We start from the raw sequence: 26,441 nt of genomic DNA, 5'->3' as shown, positions 1-26,441 counted from the left end.
TCAAGTGTTGCTGGTGGGCTTGCAGTACTGGCTGTGCCACCCACAGAAGCAGCTTGTAAAGTGTGCCTCAGGCCTGCCATTGCAGAGCCTGTGTGCAGTCAAGTACTACCATGCTGACTGGGTAAGTGCACCCACTTACCAGTCCCTAAACCTTCCCTTTTCTTCATATCAGACACCCCTAAGGTAGGCCCAAGAGCAGGGTGCATTGTAAGGATAAGGTATAACATGCCCTGGTGTGTGGCATGTCCCAAAAGTTTATTACAGCCATTTTCATTTCTCTATTGAAAGGCTACCAGTCCCCATAGGCCAGCATGGGCAGTTTAATTATAACTTCCTATAATCCTAACTGACCCAGGGAACATGGTAGAAATGCGTTTAGTATGCCCGAACTCAATGATAGAATACCTTTTAGTGAAGTTTGTTTCAACATGGTTGTTAGACCTGGCACCTTGGCGTGAGTTTCCCTTCCACTTTTTGATGGTGTGCCTCGATTGTTTTGCTGGTGTTGTCCGCTCAGGGCACTGCGCCACGGCTAATCCGTGCCGCAGTGGAAGTGCTCCCTAGGTAAAGTGTACCTGTAATTGATGTTCACGATTGGTTTATTGGATTCACTGTCAGTCCCCAGTAAAGTGCACCAGGGGTGCCAGGGCTTGTGAATGCCAATGCTGCTGGTGGGCTTGCAGCGCTGGTTGCGCCACCCACAGAAAGCGGCCTTGTAAAGTGTGTCTAGGGTCTGCCACCGCAGACCCTGTGCGCGGTCCGGGACCGTCGCGCTGACTGCGCAAGTGCCCCCACTTGCCAGTCCCTAAACCTTCCCTTACCTACATATTAGCCACCCCTCTGGTAGGCCCAAGGGCAGGGTGCATTGTAGGCATAAGGTAGGACATGCCCTGATGTGTGTGGCATGTCTTAGTAGTGAATTACAGCCCTTTTCGTTCTTCACTATTGAAGGCTACCTGCTCTCCATAGGCCAGAATGGGCTGCTGAGATCACGCCAACGCTGTGACCCCGGTGGACTCAGAGAGCATGGTAGAGTGTCAAGTTTAGTATGCCTGAACTCAGAATAATAAAATACTTCTTGTAGTCAAGTTTATTTTAATATCCTGGGTTTGTAAATACTACTTTTAGAAAGTTAGTATTTACTGACCTAACCATCTCAGTCCGCCTCTGCTGGGTGTGTGTTCTGCCTAGCAACAGTAAGGAGCAGGGTGGGGGGATCCCCAGAGACAGGTTGGCTGCCAGGTGGTGGGCCGGGAGATGACACCAGGATGGGTGGGAGGAGTACACCTTGACTCTTGAATAGACCTGTGCTCTGCCACCACAAAGCCGGCGCCGCCCCCTGTGGGGCGGCTGATGTCTTTGCCCTGCTGCTGAAAGGAAAGAGCAGAGTCACCATAACAAAGTGCTCCAGAACTGGACTGAGCCAGGCCTAGGCCCCCTGGCGCTAAAGAACAAAAGAATCATGGTATAAAAGTAGGAGCCTGGCTCCTAAGAAATCAGAATCCTGTTTACCACAAAGAACCTCTGCCCGACTAGAAGGAGAAGGAGACGCTGGAGGAGCTGGCCTGCTGCCTGCCTTGCTGAGAAAGGAGAGGAAGAGACTATTGAAAAGACTTTGCTACTTTGTGCTTGAACATTCTCCAAGGGCTTGATCTGAGCTTGCCCCCTGAACTGAACCCCAGGACCAGTGGGTTCTCTGTGCTTCTTGCTCGTCCTCCAATTCGAGCCGTGTGTGCATCCCGCTGGAAAAGAGACTGCGCCCCTCATCGCCCCTCCTAGGGCCGTGACACTCAGGAGCTCGCCTGCCGCAATCCCGTGAGAGCCCCGCTCCGTCCGGAGCCGCTCTCTGTCCCCGGGCTAGGCCGCCTGCCCCCCTGTCACCACCTGCCATTGGAGCGCGCTGAACGTGCTATCACCCCTCCCGCCGGAAGCCGTCCGACGACTGTGATCTACGCCGGGTCATCCAGCTGCACTGACTGTGCCCTGTGACCCCGCTTCGCTATCCCCGGACATCTCAGGCCGCGCCGCCCCCGCTGTGGAGACCCTCCTGCACCGCCGTGCCAAAGGGTCGCGGGCCGCGCCTGCCGACTTGCCCACACCCGCTGATCGAGGACCCAAGAACACTTCCCAAGCTGAGTCGCACCGACCTGTGCCGACTCTCCACATCACGAAAGAAGTTCCAGTATCGGGCTCGGGGCCCGCAACGCCTTATTTCCCCGTTCACCGGAGCCGATCTGTGAGTACTGGAACCCCAAGTGACATTTGCAAGAGACTGCAAGATATCTATTTGAAACTACGAACCAAGAACATTTGCCTGCTGTATAACCTGGTGGCCTAGCGAAAACGTTATTGGTCTTGTGATAAGTCTACTGAGATATATATCCCTATTTTTACATAAAGAAGCGTATTTTTATATATATCCAAGTCTGGTGTCCGTTTCTGGGGGGATTAATGTATTTACTGTATGTGTGATTGTAAGTGCTTAACCAACAACGCCTGAGGAATCGCCTTGGCTGCTCACGCCACGCACCTAGAGGGTGAGCAAGGGTCATTCGCAAGGGGTTATCCTGCGCCCTGACGTGGAGGAGAGGGTTCCTGCTTGACACAAGGGCAACCTTGCGCCAACCAGAGATCCCTGACTCTAACAATGGTGTTTGAAAATACCACTTTCAGAAAGTAGGTATTTTCTTACCCAACCATTCAGCCTGCTTCTGCTAGTTTGTGTATTGTGTCTGGTTTTGTGAGTGACAGGGGTTTCCAGGAGACAGGGCGAGTCAGCACAGGGCTGAATAGGCTTTTCTGCATGTAGATGGGTGGGAGGAGATTGCACCTGGGCCTGAATAGGGCTGTGCCTGCCTTTCACAATGATGGCTCCACCTCCTGTGATGAGTCGGATGTCCCTGGCAAACACCGCCAAAGGAAAGGTGTCCTGTCAACAAAGTGCTCCAGGACTGCACAGAACTGGTTTGGGCTAGCTACAGGCCCCTCACCTCTGCCAAGGAGAACAAAGGAAGCAGTAGGAGTTGAACTGCACACCCCCCCCCCCGCGTGCTGTGTTGGCCTACAGTGGCGTCTTCAGTGCCGAGGAGAAGGAACTTTCAAAGGATTCATCTTGCAGAATAGTACTCCAAGGGCTTGGACTTGTGCTTGCCTCCTGCTGAAGTCTCGGGGACAAAAAAACTTCACCACCAGCTCCCTGCAGAAGCCTGTGTGTCGCTGGGAGCACGACTCAATGAGGGGAAGCGTGTTGCAGTCACACCAGTTTTCGCATGGCCGGAGAAGCGTGTCACCGCCGCAGAGTTCGCCGCTGCATCACCAGAGAAGCATGCCTTCATCAAAGCAGTTTACTGCCGCATCACCGGAGAAGTGTGTTGCCGTTGCAGAGGTCACCGCCACATCACCGGAGAAGTGTCCCAGGGCCTGTTGCGGCTCCAAAGTTGGAGTTCCCCGCATGGACGTCAGGCTTGCACACAGTCTTCACATCAAGGGCGCCATCTTATTGCATTGTCGCACCGTGGTGCCCTCTTGTCGCACCAGAATGCAGTACGTGATTCAATGCATCACCTCTCCGGTAAGGTGAGAGATGAATCCCCTACTCTGCGCAAGCATTGAGGTGTGACGCAGTGTCTCCCTCGAAGCAAGGAACCAACGCATCTCTATCCCTGCAAACCTTTTGTTGGTTTTGCGTTATGCATCCAGGTACTTGTGAGAACTGTCGCATTTATCAACTTGAACTAAGTGACTTCTACCATCTTCAAGTCCATTTTGAGTACAGTATTGTGGATTTGTCGTAGTGTTAAATCTATATAAAGAATACATTTTTATAAAACGTGTGGTGTCCATCCGTAGGGTTTACACTATATTACTGTAGGTGTTCACAAATGCTTAATACTCTGCCTTTGAGATAAGCCGGTCTGCTCGTGCCAAGCTACCAAGGGGGTGAGCAGGCATTACCCAGTAGTATAATCCCCTTTCCCTGACTTCGAAGCGAGGGTCCCTTTTTGGTCAAAGGTACCCACCTCTGCCAACTAGAGACCCCCAGTTCTAACAAGAAGGAACAGGGGCCTTTGCCCAGTCTCAGGGTGTATGAGGATTTGCTGCGGTCCGGTGCAGAGCTCCTCTTGGATGCAGATGATTGGCTGCTTTGGAAGCTGCTGCCCTCGACGCAAGTCCTTTGGCTCCGTGCTGCCAGAAATCCCTTCGATACCCAATTTTAGGCTCTGAAAGTCTTGAATCCTTTGCTGGATTTAAGGCTGGTTTTGTGGTCTAAGCTGAAGATGTGGTCGAAGGGCATGGCTTGGTCAAGGACTTTGGCACAGATGGGGGGGGGGGGGGGGGGAGGAATGGAGCTTGGTGCCGACCATGGCCTTGTGGCAGACTGGACGCCCATGACTGGCCTGTGAGCTGGATGTTAGACCCTCTGGAAGGCAGTGCTCCGCTTGTGAGTAGTGTTGAGTAGTTGGGAGGCGGCACATGTGTACCTACAGCAGCCAACTTGGACACAGGCTGCTGGGTAGATGGTGGCTCCCCCACTTGGGTGTCAGACGGAGCTTTACTCTTCCAAGAATACCCGAGCCTCCGCACCAGATGTCTCAGGTGGACTATGGTGTCCTGGTCTGACCAGGGGCAGAGAATCATCCACTTGACCCATCAAAGCTACATTCCACATGGTAGTGGGAGTCTATTATGGCAGGCGAGGCACGCCAAACAGGAGGCCTCCTGATGTTCCAGGGACCGAGGTTATGGAGGTCTGTCCTAGTACTTTGCTGAACTCAGGCAGTAATGGAATGAGCCCTTTCCATCACTAAAACGTTCTTGGTGTTGAGGAATAACTGAAGCGCTGAGGAGAAGCCCCAGGTGGGACGTCAAAGGTTTTAGTCGTGGAGCAAAGTGAGAGGATGTGCAATGCTTGGAACTGGAGTAGACCAGACGAAAGGTAGTACCAACGAATGTAAAGGATCTGAATGGCCTGCCGACACCACGTGGCATCAACCTAGACCTTGGTGGACACATCTGAACCAGGCCGTGGAGGGGGGGAAATAAGAATGAACAATGGAGCCGATGCTTATGTACATTACCAGCAATCGGTGGAATCACTTCACCTTGTGACTACTTCTCAGATTTGCACACGTCCGAGTACAACACTAGACTTGCAGGTGTATGCGCCACATGTGTATATAAAGCCATACATGCCACAAACATACAGCTCCTAAGCAATACCGTGTAGGGTGGGAAGGGGAATTGGTGGTTGGAGAAAGGTCAGGACGCTTCATGCTGGGGGAAGAGAAGTATGTAAAATCCTACAGAAAGGGCGAGTGGTAGAGCCCTTTCACGGTTCTTCCGCCTCCCACCCCTCCAAGAGGGGAATTGGTGGTTGGAGAAAGGTCAGGACGCTTCATGCTGGGGGAAGAGAAGTATGTAAAATCCTACAGAAAGGGCGAGTGGTAGAGCCCTTTCACGGTTCTTCCGCCTCCCACCCCTCCAAGAGGAAACGAGAAACAATCACATTTCAGAGCATTTATTTACCTCAGTGGAACAAAAAAGTGATATTTTCAAAAAGATTCACATTTGGTCCTTCAGAGGTGGACATTTAAGAGGTAATGTGTTTAGACTAGCCATTAGTTGTCTGAGTTTGCAAAAGTTACTAAGAACTGAACTACTTTGCATTCCAAAGACCTACACAAACGCTCACCCACTTACTCTTGGAGAGCTCCATGCAAGTCCTTTGAAAACTGAAACCTGAGCGGGGTTAGACAAGTGCTGGTGGAGGAGTCCTCAGCCTAGATGCAGGTGGGTACAGGGTGCTTTGCCACCCAGCACTTGGGCAAAAAGGCTACTTCTAGTTGGGTAGAAGGGGCAGGTGGGCAATAGAAGTGCATCTTTTGAGAAGTGCTTGCCCCACACCAGTCCTCAACTTTGACTGGGGTTCACTGTTTGCCATTCCCGTTGATGGGCCGCGCCTTGTGGGCATCAGACTCCAGGAAGGCCTTGAGGTTTTGTCGTGCAGAGAGGCGCTCAACGTATGCGCGGAGGAGAGGGAAGTCCTTCAGGCAGTCTGGAGCAAGCACCAGGTGAGCGAGCAGGATGTCCAGGAGAACATAGTCCGCGTACGAGATCTAAGGGCAAGAGAATGCAGAGTTAGAGGCGAGACTATGGAAGAGATGGAGGTCAAACGCCACAGAAGATGAGCCACTTACCTTGTTTCCAACAATGAACCCTTTCCCGCCATGATTCTTGGACAGGAGACACTCAAAGGGTTGAAGATCTTTAGGCAGGTTTTCAATGTATGGAGCCTTTCCATCCTCCTAGAGGGAGGGAAGGGGAACAATAAAAAAAAACACCAATTTAGTGATCAAGATCCCCGTTCATTTCAAGACTGGGTTTGAATGGCATTCGACATCTTCAAACCAACATTCCTTCCAATTGAGGCCGAGTGATGTCAAAGAAACGGGATCCCACAACACAACCACCCAATCTGATCAGACTTACAAGAGCAGGTGGGCAAGGGGCCCAGAGAGGGACCCACCAATCAGCGTCTGTTTATAGATCGCCACAGGTGGTAGCTCCATTAGGACAATTACAAGGTACGCAGAATTTGCAGAGCATCACATTGACTTAGAAAAAATAGTTTAATAGTCTAGATTTGCAACTTTAATTTAAACCAGCGCTCCATGAATAAAGAAAACGTTACTCACCTTGTCAACATCCCTTTGTGGTGTGTAGCCCTGCAGGATGGGCCTTTGGCACTACCTGGTGTTCGGCTCAGACATACAACTTGTTTTTCTTTGAATGAAGTCCGAGTTACAGGTCCTAGGGACTCCTAACTGTGGCATGGTACATGGGCATCAGCTCCATTATTAGATTGCTTTTGCCGCAGTAGGGCAAGATTAGAAATGGAGCATAGAAAAAAGAAAACTACCATGCAAAATTAAAAAATAAAAGTAACTTAAGGAAAACATTTCTGCAGCAACCTTAGGCAACTGGGAGGAAGGTGAGCGTATGTGAATCTACAGCGCTACATGTCACAAACAGATACTTTCAGGGTAAGTAACATTTTCCATTCGTGGCATGTGTGGCTATAGATGCACATGCTTTGCATAGGCTGAAGCAGTCCTCCCAAAAGTGGTGGCTTAGCCGGAGGATGTTGCAGAAGACTGAAAGTGTGCCCAAGACGGTCTGGCCAACTCTAGCGCGTGCTCTAGCCAGGACGTCCACACAGCAGTGGCGGTAAAGGTATGAGGGATAGACCAAGTAGCTGCATTGCGAATGTTAGCTAAGTGTATATTACCCAAGGCCATACAAGTGCCTTTCTTAGGAGTGGGATGTGGTCTGGGAGGGACGGGCAGGGTTCCATTTGCTTTGGTGTAACAGGTCTGTGTACACATGACCAGCCATCGCGAAATTGGTTTTAGAAATGGCACGTCCTTTATGGTGTTTGCAGTAAGAAACAAACAGCAGAGTCTCGTGGACAGGCTTTTTGTTCGATCAACACAGGCATTTGACATTAAGGGGTCCATTAGGATGGGGGGCGGACTCTAGTCCACCCACCACCCTAGCAGTGCTGGGACCGGCTGCCAGTGTTGCGGCAGTCTCACACCGCCAATTAGGATGAGACTGTGGCAGTTGCATCCCACATATACAACTGTGCACAACGCGACAGGCACTGCATGGTGCCTGCCACCTGGTCCATGCCAATGTTAGGGGGTACCTCAAAGTGCAGACCCCCAACCCAATGGGGGCCCGCAACAGGCACCCGAAACAAAAGCTGCATGCCTTTCCATAGCGGAGTCTCCCGCCATGGCAAGGCATTGAAAATGCCACATGCTAATATGGATGGCGGTGCCTGCAAGGCACCGCCACCATATTATGGGCCTTTTCCACCCGGTAGGCATCGTGACAACTGCCTACTGGCGGAAATGCAGTAGACTGTCTTTCCGTCTGCCGCAGTACCCCCGCCATGCTAATGTGGCGGGGGGTAAAAGGCCATCTGGCGGGGTGTTTCAGCAGGCGGATCACCACCGCGTGGGCGGTGGCAATGGCGATCCGCCAGCTATGCTAATGGACCCCTAAGTGAGTAAAGTGCATTCTGCTACTGTTGGAGCGCGGAAAGATCGGCAGGTTGATTGTTTAAGGTAAAAACTGGAGCCCACCACAGGCACACATTTTGGATCGGTTCCAAGAACCACCATCTTTATGTACTTGGAAAAACAGCTCTAAGCTAAGAGCATGTATTTCACAGACAGATGCGATGGCTACAAGGAGACCACCTTCCACGATAAAAATTGAACGACAAGAGCCAAGTGGATCACATGGGAAGCACATCAATCTTGGGAGGTCTAAGTTAAGGTGCCAGACAGAAGCAGAGATGTCCGCGGTGGAATCGTCCTTTGAGGCCTTCTATTAATGCTTTAATGACTGGAATTCTGAATAGTGAAATAGGTTGCCATTCTGTAAATAGGCTGCTACAGCAGTCAGATGTAAACAAATAGGTGAACAAGAAAGGCCAGACTCCTATAGGTGAAGCAATGTTTCACAGACTGAGCGGATGGAGGTGTTTTGGAAGACAATAGTGCCTAAATCATTTACATTTGGCTGTATAACAAGCCATGGTGGAGCGTGTGCGTGCCTCCTTGAACATAACTAACACTTGCGGTAGATAAAGGTAACCAAATTCTAAGATCACAGGAGCCAGATCGCAAGATTGAGGTGCTGAGGGTTGGACTTTATGAGAGCCGTGGTTCTGTGAAAAGATCAGGCCTGTTGGGGAGATGTGTGGGACTGGAGATTATTCTAGTAGTGTGGAGTACCATGGTTGTTGAACAGGTCCGCTAGATCTCTGTCCACTCCAGGAATGCGCTAAAAGTAGAATTGTCCACATCCAGATGCTTTGGGCTACGCTGGACATTTTGCTTCTGTAAATAAAACACGGCAGTCATGTTATCCGTATCAGGGTGGCTTGTTCTGAATGAGTGAAAAGCCCAGAGTACAGGCGGGATGGCTAGCAGCTCCACGTGATGGCTACGAAGCATTTGCTAGGCAGGACCCACCGACCCCGAACAGAGACCGTTGAGGTGTGCACCCTAACCTGGGAGCGTTGTGTCTAGTAATGATCTCTTACTGAACTGAGTCCAGAAAGGTACACCCCTGCAAGCTGCTTGTATGCATCACCACTGCTGAGCGTGGCCCAACACCAGCACTAGATCATGTAGAAGACCCTCCAATTGAGACCACTGCTGCTGAGAGTGATGTGTGCGGCCCCACACCAGCACTAGATCCTGTAGAAGACCCTCCGCTTGAGACCTCTGCTGCTGAGAGCGATGTGTGTGGCCCCACACCAGCACTAGATCCTGTAGAAGACCCTCTGCTTGAGACCTCTGCTGCTGAGAGCGATGTGTGTGGCCCCACACCAGCACTAGATCCTGTAAAAGACCCTCCGCTTGAGACCACTGCTGCAGGGAGCGATGTGTGCGGCCCCACACCAGCACTAGATCCTGTAGAAGACCCTCCGCTTGAGACCTCTGCTGCTGAGAGCGATGTGTGTGGCCCCACACCAGCACTAGATCCTGTAGAAGACCCTCCGCTTGAGACCACTGCTGCTGAGAGCGATGTGTGCAGCCCCACACCAGCACTAGATCCCATAGAAGACCCTCCGCTTGAGACCACTGCTGCAGGGAGCAATCTGCGGCCCCACACCAGCACTAGATCCTGTAGAAGACCCTCCGCTTGAGACCACTGCTGCTGAGCAGTGTGCAGCCCCACACCAGCACTAGATCCTGTAGAAGACCCTCCACTTGAGACCTCTGCTGCTGAGAGCGATGTGTGCAGCCTCACACCAGCACTAGATCCTGTAGAAGACCCTCTGCTTGAGACCTCTGCTGCTGAGAGCGATGTGTGTGGCCCCACACCAGCACTAGATCCTGTAAAAGACCCTCCGCTTGAGACCACTGCTGCAGGGAGCGATGTGTGCAGCCCCACACCAGCACTAGATCCTGTAGAAGACCCTCCGCTTGAGACCACTGCTGCTGAGAGCGATGTGTGCGGCCCCACACCAGCACTAGATCCCATAGAAGACCCTCTGCTTGAGACCTCTGCTGCTGAGAGCGATGTGTGTGGCCCCACACCAGCACTAGATCCCATAGAAGACCCTCTGCTTGAGACCTCTGCTGCTGAGAGCGATGTGTGTGGCCCCACACCAGCACTAGATCCTGTAAAAGACCCTCCGCTTGAGACCACTGCTGCAGGGAGCGATGTGTGCGGCCCCACACCAGCACTAGATCCTGTAGAAGACCCTCCGCTTGAGACCACTGCTGCTGAGAGCGATATATGCGGTCCCATACCAGCACTAGATCCCATAGAAGACCCTCCGCTTGAGACCACTGCTGCTGAGAGCGATGTGTGCAGCCCCACACCAGCACTAGATCCTGTAGAAGACCCTCTGCTTGAGACCACTGCTGCTGAAAGCGATGTGTGCAGCTCCACACCAGCACTAGATCCTGTAGAAGACCCTCTGCTTGAGACCACTGTGCTGCTAGGCACATGTGGAGCCCGGCACGAGGGACTCACTATGCAAAAAGCCATCATGCCTAGAAGACGGATCACATTTGACTTATCTGCCGATCTGAGCGATATAGCAGGCATGTTTTGGCGGGCTTGGACCCTGGTGGGGGGCCTTTCCCACAGATGCATCCAAGACCGCTCCAAGGAAGGGCTGTATCAGAGGGTGGACGATGGGATTTGGTCAGATTGATGGTGAAACGCAGACTGTGCAAGGGGCGGATTGTGATTTGGGTGTGGGCGATCGTGTTGCGTGCGCTGCTCTTGATCAGTCAGTCATCCAAGCTTGGGGGACACGCGGATGTCACTCCTGAGATGAGCGGCCACCATGGGCAGACATTTGGTGAAGACTCTTGGTGCAGTGGTGACCCTGAAGTGAACACTTTCCATTCATAAGGTTATTCACTTACAAAGATATCTTTAATACGCTGGGTGGATGGGTGTGTGGAAGTTTGTGTCCTTCAGATCCAGGGCCATCGTGAAGTCACCTTTCTGCAATGGTGGCATAACGTCCTGTTGAGTCACCATCTGAAGTGCGGACTGAATGCATTTGTTGAGGGGCCAGAGATTGAGGATTGACCTGAGGGAACCATCTTTGTTTGGGATAAGAAAATAGAGGAAAGGGCGTATAGTCACTGTTTAGGCAGACCAGGTTCTATGCCCCCCCTTGTCCAGGAGGGCCTGTACCTCCTTGTGAAGGAGGCACAGATGTTCTGACAATCTGTTGGTGAGGGGGGGGGGGGACGTCTGGTGGGTTTGTAGGAGTTTCAGACAATGCCCCCATATGATGCTTAGAATCCATCGGTCTGATGTCATTTCTGAGTAAGAGGGCAGAAACCCCATGCAGTCTTCCGGGACAGGTGTTTTGCAATCAGTGGTAAGTCAAAGGGTGTGACTTGAGGGGGTAGGTCCCTTTGGAGCCGCCCTTTTCCCCTCTTATTGTTGCCCCAGGATCCACCCCTGTAGTAACCTCGTAAGGGAGACTGGTGTGGTGCCCTGGTGAATGTGATCTGGATTCTGAAGGGGGTGTCCTGGATATGCCACGAAACGAAGTGTCAAAAGGAGCCTTGAGTGAAGGACGCCCATTGCTTTTGCGGTTTGTTTTATTTTTTCGATCTCATCGACCTGAGGGTCAAAAAGATGCTCACCATCAAAACAAAGATTTACTTGTTGCACCTCTGGTTTAAACCCAGAGCCCCTCAGCCAGGAATGGCACCACAAACGAATGCTGGCATGAATGCCACGTGCAGCTGTACCCGGAGTCTAAAGCAGATATTGGTGTTGGAGACAACCTTTCCCTCTGCCATCAACGCGGACCTAGTTTGTGGTACCGTTCTGGGAGAGGTTCTACCAAATCTGCCATTTGGTCCCAGTGAGCGCGGGCATGTCGCGATAGTAAGCAGATGTAGTCGCCAATGAGTAGCGGACTATGCCACTACCCTTTATCCCCAGCATCCATTTTCTTGCTCTTTCAATTGGCAGGGGTAGATCACCAGTACTAGGGGTGTTTGCTTTTTCTGGTGGTATGCACCAGCAGGGAGTCAGGAGGTACCTGGGCACAAATATGAGGGCCACTAGGGGAGGATTTATATTTCACGTCTACCCTAGGCATGACCATTCTTGCCTTGATCGCGGGGGAAGTTTGAGAAGCTCTTTTAGCAGCAGATATTGAGAGAGTGTGGAGTGGAGGAGAGGAGAGGGTTTCCAGAAGGAAGTCACCCTCTCAGCACCTGAGTTACACATTGTGAAACATGGACGCCCTCATGACAGGAGGTGACATCTGATGGGGGTAGGCTTGGCAGGGTACATATCTGTCTGCTGATGGGGGTAGGCTTGGCAGGGTACAAATCTGTCTGCAGTGGGTTCAATATCGTAATGATCCCAAGGCTCAGCCTAACATCATGGGTCATAAGGAAGTCATGCTTTTCAGGCGTCTTGGGAGGGACAGAGGTCAGTGGGTTGAGGGCCTCCTCAAAAGTCAACTTCCTCGAATGAGTGGGGTCCTTCGGCACCCGGGGGCTCTGCCCAGATCCTTCTAGAGCCCAGCTGAATGCGGACCCTCAGAGTCCACGTGTTTTTTGAAGCTGCTCTAGGATCAGCTGCCCAAAGTCCTCAGAAGCTGCAGAGGAGGCATCGGTGAAAGGGCCGCAATGGGATAGAGGTCGCTCGCTGATCTCTGCGCAAATGCTCCAGTGAACTAGACTTCAGCTCTGAATGTCGTGGTGCAAGATGTGTGCTCAGAAGTCTTAGTCTCGGACGGTGGCCAATGTCGCTCCTTCCGATTGGATACAGGCATTGGACATGGCTCTATGCTTCGAGGACTTCGGCATTGAATGTGGAACGGTGTGGGGTCAGTCTTGGTATACAGGTGTCGAACATCACCGAAAGGCAATGGTGCACTAGATCAGGCATGGGAGCTCAAAGCAGTCACCTCATGAGGGTGAATGAGGTGCTTCGGGGGGGGGGGGGGGGGGACTATTAGTACTCACCGATATTAGTGCTGCTGGATAGGTTTTGGTTCTTAGCCTCCACATCTGCCTCGGAGTCTGCACTTTGTCAAGAAGGCTGGTTCCGTTTCGATACCACAAGCACCAGTTTCTTCTAGGTCAACTCTTCACGCTTTCCAAAGAGGTCTGGTGTCCTTCGCTTTGTGTGCCCTGCTAGGGGAGGTGACGAGCACTTGGATTCCGTAGCCTTGTTATGGAATGCAAGACACCCTGAACGGAGATTGCAAACTTCATGGTCAGACCTCGGGTCCTTGCCGTGGTAAGCAAGACAGAATCGAAGTGGAGTCCTTTCCATCATGAAGACATTTTCAACCCGCACAGTGGGATTCGAGAGGTATGCAGCCAACAGTCGTATGAAACATGGTTGAAAACTGGCAAGAGTAGCATTTTATGGAACAGACGAGGGAAGGGATCCCAGTGCCCAGCGAGGCACCGTACTGCATCAAAGCGGAGCTCACGGCGACACTTCTGGGCCAGATAAAAACAATCTAAATGGTGCTGATGCGCATGTGCAACTCCATGCATAGGCAGAGACACCAGGTCCTGTGACTCGGAGAGACTTCACTCAAAGACAACGTTGCACATGTCCGAGCCCAAACCCAGATGGCGGGAGAATGCACAGCATGTGTATCTAACACGCGCCCTTATTGTAGGGCCACTTCTGTATTTTTTAGAACTTCGATTAGGCTAAATAGCGTTCCTGGTAACGAATGGAGTTCAGAACTTTAGGGTTCATGAGTAATTATAAACATTAAGCAGGTGGAGGGAAGTTTCTTACTATAAGTAAAGCAAACCTTACGATGGACTGAGTCCGAGTCAAGCCCCAAGGGGCTGAATGTAAATCTTAGTCAACGTTTCCTGCAGCCAAAGTTGGAAAAGGTTTATTTCAAATACCATAAACCCATCTAGGCTTCAACAGCTCGATGAGCCCCAGGATGCAGTATGTAGGTGAACAATGGGCTACACTTGGCATTTTCTACCAGGTCTGACCAGAAGACCTCCTGGTTCTATACAAGGGATGCTGGTCTTTTACCAAAGAACGGAGTGACTGAACGGAAGCTCCTGGCCAAGGGACTATTACTGCACTGAGCCTGCTGCTCCCGCTCTCCTACTGGGGGAATAAGGGGCAGAAGAGCTACAAACCAGAGGCAGATGACCGCTCTGGAGGCTTCAGGGCCAGTTTGCATTCACCATGTGCCTTCGAGTCCAGGAATGCAGGATGCTGGACATCTGGGGTTGTCCGCATCAGTCCTTTGACACTCACCGGAAGGGGGGGGGGGGGGGGGCTCAGTGCTCAGATTGAATCATCTTCACCTGTGCACAGAAGAGCAAGGGAGCACCAGGGGCTGTTTGAAAGCTGCAGCAGCACAAAAGTGGCAGTGGGGTCCAAGCATAGTGGCTGTGGGGGCAGAAGGTGGTCTCCAGTGCCCGCTTCGCAATCATTTGTTCCTCAGATCTTGGTCCTACTGCAATGGGGCAGTGACAGTCTTGAGGGACCCAAGCGCAGTTTACACTGCGGTGCCCGTCCAGAGACCAGGTCCTCTTCCAGATACACATTCAAAGGATGGAGATCACAATGGAAGTGATCACTGCTGATAAACTCACCAACACCAAGAATCCTGAGTTTAGGAAACTAGCAACAATTAAAGAAACTAAATCAAAAGTCTAACCATATGGTGACCGCATTCTAATTTACCCAGAACCCGGCAAGACACCCATTGTGGAATTTCAGCCCATCTCGCCTGCTACAAACATCTGTAATTTGGAACAGTCACCGCCCTGAAGCAGACCCAAAGCTATCCCAATCCAAAGTGAGCCGAAACATCTTGTATTTTGGCTATTGCAGCCAATATGGCCATGGTAGAGTGCCAACGCATCCAGGCAGGATGGATGTGTGTACCCATTCTATCCTTCACTACAACCTCAGTATTAACCCTTTGGGCACAGATGGCCCTTCCCATTGTAACTTCAGTTCATCCTCTGCTATTACTGGACTTTGCAATCCAGGAGGAAATAAGGGCGGTGTTGACAAGTTACCCCGTGGACCGGGCAATCTTAAGGGGACTGGCATGTATACAGCAAGAAGGGCTGGCACCTTCATCTTGTAATCTCAGTTTGAACCAGTGCCAAAGTTCTTGCAAAGGGGCTCAGACCCCGAATAACCAGACAGATCACTTAAGGGGTATCCCAAACATGGGCTAAAAAGCCCAGCTTGGATACAGAGCAGTGGAGGGCGCCACATTTAAGCAATAGATCTGCATCAACGCGGGGCATCAACGCGTGGCAGGTTTCAGATAAGGAAAGAAAGTGGCAAGATGGAGTGCAACTACAACAAGAGAAGGATGGAATGCAGAATGATTCAAACATTCACCCCCAGTCAAGAGATTTGGGTTAAATCCATCATTCTTATTCAAACTATGCCACCCCAGTTTGGGCCCAGCCATATGCAAATCAGTCTCGACCCTGTGCCTCATGGGAACAGTCCAGCCCGAACTGCCAGGCCAGGTCCTCCCTGGACCAGAAACAAGCAACCTAGTTTCAGGGTATGTTATTCCTTCCATCAATTGTTTCTTTTGCATAGGTCTCCCCAAGTGGGAAGGGTATGCCCAGACGCAGGTCCTGTCCTTACTACACCACTGGACTCAAGCTAGCCTGGCTGATGAGGGGTGATGCCCTGAAACTGGTCCCAGTATGTTTGTTCCCGGTCCAGGGAGGGCCTGGCTTGGCAGTTTGGGCTGGACTGTTCCCACAAGTAACAGGGTGAAGACTGATTTGCATATGGCTGGGTCCAAACTGGGGTGGTATGGTGAGCAAATGGAAGGATTTAACCCAGATGCTTGTGACTGGAGGGAGAGGGGGAGAATGTTTGCATTGTCTAACATTCCATCAATCAATTGTTTCTTTTGCAAGATGAATTGAGACTGGACAATCAGTCAGATCTTCCATGGTAATGTTACACTAAATTTATCTACAACAAGCATTGGCACGTTTAACGGCCACAGATGGCCAGGAGCCAGTGGTACAGCAAGGTTACTGTGATCAGTACTGTCAAAGACGCCACTCTTTCTGCCACACAGGGTTTTATCTAGGGTTGGGACTGCGTCCGCTTACCACATAACCCGTGGCCTTTCCTTGAGCGGGCTCTCCTAGAAACAGGAGTCTTTGCTCGAAAGATGCCATGCCCTGATGGAGGCGTTTCTCCACGCCCGATTGGCTGTTGCATTATGGTTAGTGACTTCCCAGACCATCTGCAGAGGATGAACTGGACCTATTTTTGGGGTTTGCTTACACATTACTCATTAATACTATAAAGTGGAGTGTAAGTCTGAGAGGCTCGGAGTCTGCCCTCAACTATTAGAGGTTCGGTGCAGTTTTATAGCGTGAACTCGACCCGAAGGTATCCAAGCTTTACAAGAGCACCAGCTGCCTTACAGGTGGCATGGGGAGATGAAGTGATGTGCCCAGAATCACAGTATGCTGGGCGTCCTTGCCGAGACTCGAACCCGGTTCCCCAATCACAGTATGCTGGGCGTCCTTGCAGAGACTCGAACCCGGTTCCCCAATCACAGTATGCTGGGCGTCCTTGCAGAGACTCGAACCCGGTTCCCCAATCACAGTATGCTGGGCGTCCTTGCAGAGACTCGAACCCGGTTCCCCAATCACAGTATGCTGGGCGTCCTTGCAGAGACTCGAACCCGGTTCCCCAGCTCCGAGGTCCACCCTCTAGTCCTTAGGCCACATTTGTTCTTCTGAAAGCTCACGACCGAACCATAGCAGGGAAGGGGGGGGGTTTCAAAGGCTGCCCCCATGCAGGAGGGTAATGGTGGTTTGATCGCTGAGAAGCTGTGCGTTAAGTGTATACTCATCATGAACATGGGGCTCTGAACTCTGTTCACTTTAGAGATTACCTTGGGTTTCTTTCTCAGGGACTCGGCTCCTCTGGACCACCACATAAGTCAAGCATTGGCAAAGACAACACGCCTGGCTTTACTGGAGCCATGCTTGTAGAGCAGGTATATTCACATAAAGCAACACGGTAATGTGTAAACATCACTTGTAAACCGGTTATGAACAGATAAATGCATGTAGACAAGTGGCCGGAGGGAAGAGCGCCTCTTGCCATTGCCCGCACCGCTTCTCGTTGTGGGGCAAGGCTCAAGTGGTAGAGGAAATCCATGGAGGGCACCCAGAGCCAGCTGTGAAAACCCAGTCTTTAGAGAGCAGGTTTTCCTGCAGCAGGACAGATGCAGAGCGGACAATACTGCAGTCTGAGTGAGTCGAAGGGTCTTCATACACCATGGGGGGGGCACCTGAATAACCAGTTCAAAAAGGCACAAAGTGCATTCTTGGAGCTGAAGCAGACAGACTATCAAGGCCCAAGGGTTGGCTGGAGGGACCTCAACTCCGAGGCGCTATTTTTAAAAGAGCCGAGTGCCAAGTACACGGATGTGCTCCCCCAAAGAGCCACCCAGCAGGCAGGAGGCGTGGTAGCGACACTCACATAGTTCTGGTAGATCATCTTGGCGTACTTCATGCGCAGGTCTTCCACGCCATCGGCGACCATGTCCATGTAGGCGGCTTCATGGTTGTCCTTGCCATAGAGATCTGGGAGGAAGAGGGCATGAGAGGGTTAGATGCAGGCACTGCTGCGCTTCCCTTTAAACACATGTACTCTGCCTGCTCCCCCCCCCCCCCCATTCTCTGCAGATAAGGGGGGCCTTGTCCCACGGAGCAGTCACTCCGCAGGAAGGTCCAGCTTAAACAGATAAGAATGCACGAGCTCCTGAACATGGATGTTCCCATACACTTACACCCCACACCCAGACATGGACCTTACATGCATGTTCACAGGCTCTTTCCACACTCCTATCCAGAGAATGACCTTACATGCTTGTTCATGGGCTCTTGCCCACAACCAGACATGGACCTTACAGGCACGTGACAGGCTCAGTCCCACACCCCGCATATGAGCGACTGCCGTAAATATAGTGGGAGCGCCCTCCAGCTCACCCAGTTTTTGGCCAACAGTGTTGAGCTAACTCCCTTAGAACCTTCCTTCTTCCAAAGGGTTTGCTTGATGTCCTCTCCAAAGTGTCCTTAAACTCATTTTCCAACCTCGACTTTCCCATAGTTGTACGGAGCTCATGTGTGCTCACACTGCACCAGTCATCCGTGGGTCCCCTGTGTCACTCCTTTGGGTGGTTCCTGGGGTCCCAGCGATTCTACGTGCTCTAGGCACTGTCTAGTGAAGTCGTTAAACCATTTTTAGTATATCTTTCGGTCTCCCCTGGAGCCCGCTGTGTATTGCGCTATTTACTGTAGTTCTATTGATAAAGTATTGTGTGCCTTGTGCTCTAATCTCAGAGGTTAGTAGAGTGTTTAGAAATAAATACATCTATTCGATATAACACTTGTGTGGTTCTCCTTTCAATTGGTCATTCAGGAGGTTCTGCTCTGGTAAAACAAGCTGCTTTACATTCCTTCGAGACTTAGCCTGAAGGCTGCTCTCCACAGCTACCACTAGGAGGCTTTCAATAAAGGTGGTCTTTAACCTAATCATCATACGAGTCGTTGGCACTGGTACAGGGTGCCCACTATTCGTGGGCAGCATATACCAGGCCAACTTCTCACAGAAAGTATCACGGATTACACTGAATACCATCCTTCCTCACACGCATGATTCACAGAAAACAATCTTCAGGTCTGGCCCAACAGTGCTGCTCTCTTATTACCAATTCCTAAAGTTATTGGAAGGGTGGGCTTCAGCTCCACCCAGGAGTCATCACCCCCTCACTTGCCGCTAGTGGCAAGTTGACGCATCCTTCCATTTCCTGTGGAGGGACGGGACCATTTTACACGTGAATATGCAATTCTGCATGAAACCACTTCATATATGCATTGCGCAGAGATCTTTCCACAGATTCCGCCTAGTGAAAGTCAACACAAACACTGATGAGCTACAGCGCCCACCACGGACAGTGTGCGACTGCATCGCTGGAGTATTGAACAGCCTATGAAACCAGCCCTTTATTGTCCATACCTCTCTGCAAGCACAGTGCATGCGAGACCTAAAAAGGCACAGGGTGGAATCAAAACTAGACTGTCGCTGCATTTCGCAAGCCGGGCATTCAGCAGCGGCTTCTTTGAACTGGACCCCTGCACTATTTTTAAACAAAAGCACAGAGTAAAGAGCGTTCTGCTTTTTTCCCGTAGAGCAGCCTCAGACTGCACGAAGCCCTGAAATCTGCAGAAACAAGTAAGAGGCACTAATGGAATGAGGCTGTTACAGTACAACTCCGACAAATCACCGCCCTGATGATGCGATCTAAAATGCTAACGGAAGCGGTCATTGTGTGATGACTCCGGTGCTGTGGAGGGCTCATGAGGTCATTGTCTGGCACTTTAACTCTACAAAATGTCCTTGAAATGTATGTGCGGAGTATGTGACTATCGGCCACCAGGCCCTCAGTATGACCAGTCAATACTGATAATAGTTACTGGTCGATATATGAGCAAACCATACAACTACTTCACCTAGACTATGAGCATCCATTACAGACACCACTAAATCTACTGATGTCTGTAGATAATGTTAAAATACACATTCAGATGAATACTCCCGACTACGCCACCGTGTAGTCCTATTAACAAAAGGGGAACGATCTTGGGACGAGTGAATGCCAACACCAACTATACACGATCAAAAGGAGGCTAGACGGCCCCTTAACCTCGGCCCAGCTGGAGGTGAAAAAGGCACGCCCTCGCTGCCTGCACGTTGCTGCTAGGAATGGAAAGCAGACAGTGTGCACAGCTGCTGAACGTGCCCTGGTGTCTGAAAATTAAACTGGGACAATTTCAACATATTTCTAGGGGCCCAACTCCTTGGCAGGATGGACAGAGTCACCCCTGTGAAAATAGTGGGTGGATGCCATGTACCGTCGACTTGTGCCCTGAATGCAGTGTTCAGAAACACATTACGTCATCTGATTGCAGTTTTATGGAAAGAAAGAAAACATTCTGAAGACAGGAGCCAAGGCAATCCGATGCCATGTGTTTCTCAACTAATGCGAACATGTGTGAGAATGCCATGCGTTGCTCGAAACTGAAAGTACAGTCATCTTTTTTATTTTTAACGGAAAACCAAATAAGATTCTCAAAACACGAACTGAGGGAATAGAAACAAATAAGGGTGCTGCAAATAAATGCAGATAAGGGGCCAACATAAAATAGAGCCAGGCTCCATGGGAGGGACAAACCACCACAAGACAAGAAAACAGATTAAACTGAAAAGCATGGATTTTCGAACAGCACTAAAAGAAACGAATGAAGAGGTGGGTGTGCTTGAAGCCCACAGAACAGATACAGCATGTCTCGAAGAGACAGTGCATGCGCTGCCTAGGTGAGACCTAAAAATGGGCACTCAGTGGACTGAACAGCGCAGGCCTACAACAGTGACATTACAATGCAAGGTCAAAGGTTAGCCTTTTCCTTAGTCACTACCACCCCAGTTAAGATCTAGTTGACAATTAGACATTGCGACATGTTTAATGCCGATATCCTTGTTAAGCTGCACTGTACTTTAGGGCAGTCCCCAATCACCTTTTGAAATTAGGTTTCCCAAGGTGGAGTATTTCGAATATAAAAGTGGTTGGTTAGTTTACGGTTAAAAACGTAGACTGTGTATTACCTCATGGTACAGAAGGGAGACCGGGCTCACTATCTCTTAAGCTGTAAGATGGGGGTGAAGTAGGTGCAATTGGAACAGGCTGCTATCCCTACAGGTTGGGTACTCCAACTTTACTAAAGTGTTCTTGTAGGCCAGCCCTACACTCCTCGTGAGCCTGCCCTCTGATCACAGCAGCTCGGAGGGTGAATGGAAGGCACCCGGGCACAGCCTCAGCACAGGCCCCAGGAACGGCTCGACTCATCCAGGTTTAGCTGAGGTCCCCATGTCCCTTGTAGGCATTATATAGATTGGCAGGACCCTGCACTGTGCGGGAGGGCTCTGGTGCTGCAGCACCCTCCCAGCCTCAGACTGGCACCTCTTATGGCTGAAGTAGTGAGGTGACCACCCTGACAGACACTGGCCATCAGGTCAAAGAGTCCTTTGAGGGGGCTCGTGTCCAGAGGGCAGATCTGGCGTCTCACCAGGAGGAGTCCTAAGCCAGGACAGTAGCCACCTGAGGACGAGCGGGTGGAGGCCAGGTCGCCGCTGTCAGAGCCAGCCTTCAAGCAGCAGAGGGCTGGACTGGTTACTGTCCAGTCCCACTGCACCCCTGCGGTCAGTTCGTCTCAGACTGCAATGTGCTCTGTAACATTTACCAAACATTCGATGCTCTGCGACTCGCAATCTGCGCCTTTAGATTCGAAAAGCCACAGTAGCGGAAAACAGCTGTGTCGCACGTTCCTGTTCACACGTGCATTCAGTTTAAACACTAAAATGTTTAAGTTCCACCGGCCAATATTAAAAATATCAAAAGTGTAGTGTGTGATTAATGGGCCATTGATGTTGGTGCAACCCTGTCCGCTCTGCGCCCTCCCCACGCCCGCGGAGCAAGGACCTGTGCAGCAGGGACCCTTCTAGGGAACAGCTATAGTTCTGAAGTTTTAGATTGTCACTGTGAACTTGCCCATCGCGCGGCGCCCTCAGGAGCACCAGTTCCATTGCACAAGCTGTTTATACGGATGCCCAGGGAGAAGAGGGATTGGCACAAAATCACTGGATCCAGAACATTCAGCAGTGATCCTTGGCATGGAGCAGCCTTTCTAATACTTACTGTGCTGCCCCCACACCCCCTGGGTTAGGTGTCCCCCCCCCCCCCCTCCCAGCCCCGACTCACCATGGTTCCGGGCCAGGTAGCGCAGGATGGCGTTGGACTGGTACACCTCAAAGTCTCCATCCTTAAAGCCCGGAAGCTGCCCAAACACCTGTGGGGGGCCAAGAAAAGGGGGTAAAATATCACAAGCACCTAAAAGTCCAGGACAGAATATGTGCCCTCCATTTCCATCCCAAAACAACATTACCTGGCCTGCTCATTCTACCCCCCCCCCCCCCCACAACTAGGACTGCTCCCCCTCCACTGGAAACACTGTCCCTCCATAGCTGCTCCCCCGACACCCCCACACACCCACTAGGACAGCTCACCACCCTCCCTCCACTAGGGAGGACAGACCCCCTCCCCTGGTGCTCTCCTATACGGTCTCCAGCGCCGAGAGTTCCAGAGCCACCACCTTCACACCAGATTCTGCCCAGGCTCCTGAAGTGTGGGGCTCCCGGCCACTAACTCCCCTAGCGCCTACCTAGGAGGACCCTGCTAGTCACCATGACTGGCTCCTACTGGAGCTGGCCACCCAAAGGGACCACGTTCAACTAACCACATTTTGGGGGGGGGGAAGCTTCGAAGTACAAAATGTGTTGAACTTGCCAATGCTTCATGGTTGAGACACATTATTATACATTGTAGGATATTTTTAGTTCTGGTGTCCAAGAATAGAGTCTGTTTTATAACATAAGGTGCATTTGCAAAGCCCACGGTCACTCAAGGGTATCTTGGGATAGATGGTTATCCAGCTCAATGGTATTAATTGTATCGACCTCCCAAGGATGAAAGGCTGAGTGGCTCCGCCAGGATTTGAACCTGTGACCATGTGGTCGAACACAGGCCCCTACAGGGGACATTAGTCCACTAAGCCGCCTGAACAGGCATACATCGGTGTTGGATTTTTTTGATGTCTTGTTGATTTCCTCCACTTGTTCCTCTAAGCCTCGACTCAGACCCACGACACACCAGGAAGGAGCTGAGGGTTTGACCAATGAAACCCAAGAGTCCTAAAGGGCTTTGTGAGGAGCACATGTGAGCCCACACCATAGAATACACCCCATTTTCTCACGGAATGCTGAGAAAAATCATGAATCCCCAGTCACAGATTTGGGTTTAATCCATCATTTCTTGCTCACCACCCCAGCTTGGACCCAGACATATGGAAATCAGTCTTTGACCCCATTCCTCATGGGACAGTCCAGCCTTGACTGCCAAGCCGGACCTCCCTGGACATCTTCTGCCCCCGTCTCCTGGGGTTGGGGGTAGATGTGCCAGGGCTTTTTGGGATCCAATCTGCGCCAGATGTGCACATCTTGGACCACCGAGTCCTTTAAACTTCTAGCGCTTCGCAGTGCCCCACAGCACCTTGGGAGCTTTGGAAGCCACGCCCCGAAGGAAGATGCAGCCGAGCTGAGGCCCAGGGGCCCCCACCCAAGCTGCGGTTCTCTTCCTACCATACTAGAGCGGGGTCACTACTTGCCTTGGGGCCCTCGGCACCCGCTGCACCCAAGCGGTGGTACTCACTACCCCACCAGGGAGGCGGGGGTCACTACTTGCCTTGGGGCCCTCGGCACCCAAGCGGTGGTTCTCACTACCCCACCGGGGAGGCGGGGGTCACTAGTTGACCTGGGGTCCTTGGCATCCACAGCACCCAAGCGGCGGTTCTCTTCCTACCCCACGGGGGCGGCAGTATTTGCCTTGGGGACCCCGGCACCCGCTGCACTCACCTCCTGGACTAGCTGCCAACATCAATCTGAACCAGAGGCGAGTGACCCCTGGCCTGTGACCAGGAGGGGCCCGTGAGACCTTCGTGGACAGCTCCTTAAGAGGCGCTATAGGGGTGATCACGGTGGAGCATTATCTAATGGCGGCTCTAGCATTAGAGCCTGTGCTGGGACAAAACCAGAGAAGAGCAGCGTGCCGAAGATCACAAGCGCAAGCAACAGAGCCGGGACTGAGACCAGACCCACAGCCAGGGGCGGGAGGCCCGAGAGACGCTGCGGGGGGGGGGGGGGGAAGAGAAGAGGGGGGCTAGAACCAGGTGCGGTGGTGTCAGCTGCGGTGTCCACCTAGCACAAGGCCCGTGTGAGGGGCCACGCCTATGCTCTCGGGCGGTGAATTCAGACTGGCCCCCAGGGGGCTCGGGTTGCTCCAGTGCACAATGCCCCCCGCTTCCGGCTCAGGGCATCGTGTTACCCGGACAGCCGCTGCTGTACAGTCAGGGCATCAGGTACCGTGCAACACTCCCACCCGAGGTGGGGTGTGGGAGGGGCGGCGGATAACACCACCCCGCGGAACATACCATCAGCTATGGGGAGGGGAGATGAAAAGCAACCAGAGAAGGTTTTAAAGTAGTGCAGACCCCTATGGAGCGAGCAGTTACCCCAGCCAGAGTCACCACCCCTCTACTTACCCTCCAAGCCCCCCAGCACTCCCCCCCCCCCCCCCTCACAACCTAACTTAGTCCCTAAGCAGCAGTTTGGTCGACGTGAACCCCACAAACTAGGCTGGGGCACACTAGCGCCTTCTTACCCACATCCAGGCGCTGGGCCTCAGGAATCCCCCGTTCTCCCAGCCCGATCCAGTGTGGCTGACCTCAGTAACCCCACAAACCACGGAGTGGGGCTGAGTGCCACGAAACGCGTCCCAGCGCCTTATGGCCCACGTCTAGGCGTCTTCGTTACGCTCGCCTCCGAAACACCAACTGCCAGCCCAGCTTACAACCCCCCCTTCCCCCCCGCACCCCGGGTTCAGTCAGACTTACGCATTTCTTCTTGAGGTCTCCTTGGGTCCAGAGGTCAAAGGTCACGACATCCTCCTTCCAGTCCTGCCCCTGGTCTGCCAGCAGCATGCGCGCCGCCTCCGCGCGACCTGGAAGAGGGCAAGAGGTGAAATGAGAGCCAAGGGGCAGCAAACGAGGGCAAGAGGTGGCGTGAGAGGAGCAAGAACCCAGGGGGCAAAGGGCAAGATGTGGCATGAGGGGCAAGAACCCAGGGGCAAAGGGCAAGAGGTGGCGTGAGGGGCAAGAACCCAGGGGACAAAGGGCAAGAGGTGGCGTGAGGGGCAAGAACCCAGGGGGCAAAGGGCAAGAGGTGGCGTGGGGGGCAAGAACCCAGGGGGCAAAGGGCAAGAGGTGGCGTGGGGGGCAAGAACCCAGGGGGCAAAGGGCAAGATGTGGCATGAGGGGCAAGAACCCAGGAGGCAAGTAGTGGCATGAGGGGCAAGAACCCAGGAGGCAGCTGGCAAGTGGTGGCGTGAGGGGCAAGAACCCAGGGGGGCAAAGGGCAAGAGGTGGCGTGTGAGGGTGAGTGGGGCAAGAACCCAGGGGGCAAAGGGCAAGAGGTGGCGTGTGAGGGTGAGTGGGACAAGAACCCAGGGGGCAAAGGGCAAGAGGTGGCATGAGAGGGGCAAGAACCCAGGGGGCGGCTAATTTTGAATTGTATACGTTTCTGTTCACTTGTTAACTCGTTCTATGGGCCCTCTGAAGCTGTACTGGTCCCCCAGTCGGGCAGAACACCCCCCCCCCCTTCCCAGCAGTCCGGCTGCCCGTCCCTGCCCCTTAACCCAGATTGTTCCAGCCTCCCCCCCACCAGTCCCGCGGACCCCTTTGACCCAGATTGTCCCCCCTCCCTCCATACTGGCCACAAGAGCTCATAGGAAGAGAAACCCCTTCTCCCCCAAAAGGGGTCATGGAGGGACTAGCGAGACCCTCAACTCCAGCAACGAAGGGGGGGGGGGGGGGGGGGGGGGGGGGGGGGTCAGGGTGGAGGCCTGTACTGAGGGTCATCAAAGAATCCGTCAATCAACCTTAGCCTGCTGTGGCCCCACAACCACCCTCGCCAGAACAGGATTCTGGGGACTGGGGGTCAGTAGCGGTGTCCATCTGTCCAGGGACCACACCCCAAAGGAGGTCTGTCTGTCCAGGGACCACACCCCAGCCGTAACCACGACTGTATGTCAAGGGACAGCCGATATCAGTGTCCAGGGATAGACACCCCAGATCGCTGCAGGTCACCCTATTGGCTATTCTTCCCATCAATGCCATCCGATTTCACCTGCTGGCATTGAGGGGGGGGGGGGGGGGGTGCGGGGGGCGCAGTGCGTAAAGCAGACACGCGACTGATCTGTGCAGTCCGTTAACGCACATGGAGATTCATCGGGCCGTGGTGACTGAGGGCTGCCACAGTGGTGCCTCCCTGCCCCGGAAGGGGTGCCAGGCTCCCAAGAGGAGCCTTCTCTGTACTGAAGGGGTCCTGCCGCCCTCCCCCCTCATCCCCCAACGCATCATGTGTGCGTGAGGTGCCCTTCCTGCACCAGGCCAGGGCGGGAGGAGGGTTAACATGGCCTCATTGGTAGAGCTTGGATGAGGTGTCTCAGTCCAAGGCGCGAGAGCATGCCTTCTGCTGCCCAAGTACCAGACTCCGGAAGACACCAGGCGCCTCTCAAAGGAGTCTGGACCTCAGACATCAGGAGGGGGGGGGGGTGGAAGGTGAAGAGACGTGGCCTCAATAGTAGAGACTCGGTGAGGTGTCGGTCAGTCTTCTGAGCACGCCTTCTG

At 52.6% G+C, this 26,441-nt stretch overlaps 1 protein-coding gene across 2 annotated transcripts in view; it reads right to left on the bottom strand.

The window, feature by feature from the left end:
• Positions 1-5,502: 5,502 nt before the first annotated feature.
• The window catches only part of LOC146839354 (glutathione S-transferase P 1-like), a 37,338-nt gene continuing 16,399 nt past the window's right edge, over positions 5,503-26,441 (bottom strand). For both annotated transcript variants that reach the window (XM_085651347.1, XM_085651348.1), the window contains 5 exons: positions 24,648-24,754; positions 21,902-21,989; positions 17,563-17,666; positions 6,198-6,305; positions 5,503-6,116 (listed from right to left, as the gene is read on the bottom strand). In XM_085651347.1, coding sequence (XP_085507473.1) covers positions 5,928-6,116; positions 6,198-6,305; positions 17,563-17,666; positions 21,902-21,989; positions 24,648-24,754 — 596 coding nt within the window. In that variant the 3' untranslated portion in view covers positions 5,503-5,927. The remainder of the gene's footprint in view (positions 6,117-6,197; positions 6,306-17,562; positions 17,667-21,901; positions 21,990-24,647; positions 24,755-26,441) is intronic.

The sequence above is a fragment of the Triturus cristatus genome, chromosome 4_1, assembly GCF_964204655.1.
Source record: "Triturus cristatus chromosome 4_1, aTriCri1.1, whole genome shotgun sequence".
NCBI classification, from domain to species: domain Eukaryota; kingdom Metazoa; phylum Chordata; class Amphibia; order Caudata; family Salamandridae; genus Triturus; species Triturus cristatus.
The sequence above is the reverse complement of the archived record's forward strand: the minus strand, read 5'-3'. Positions and strand labels throughout refer to the sequence as shown.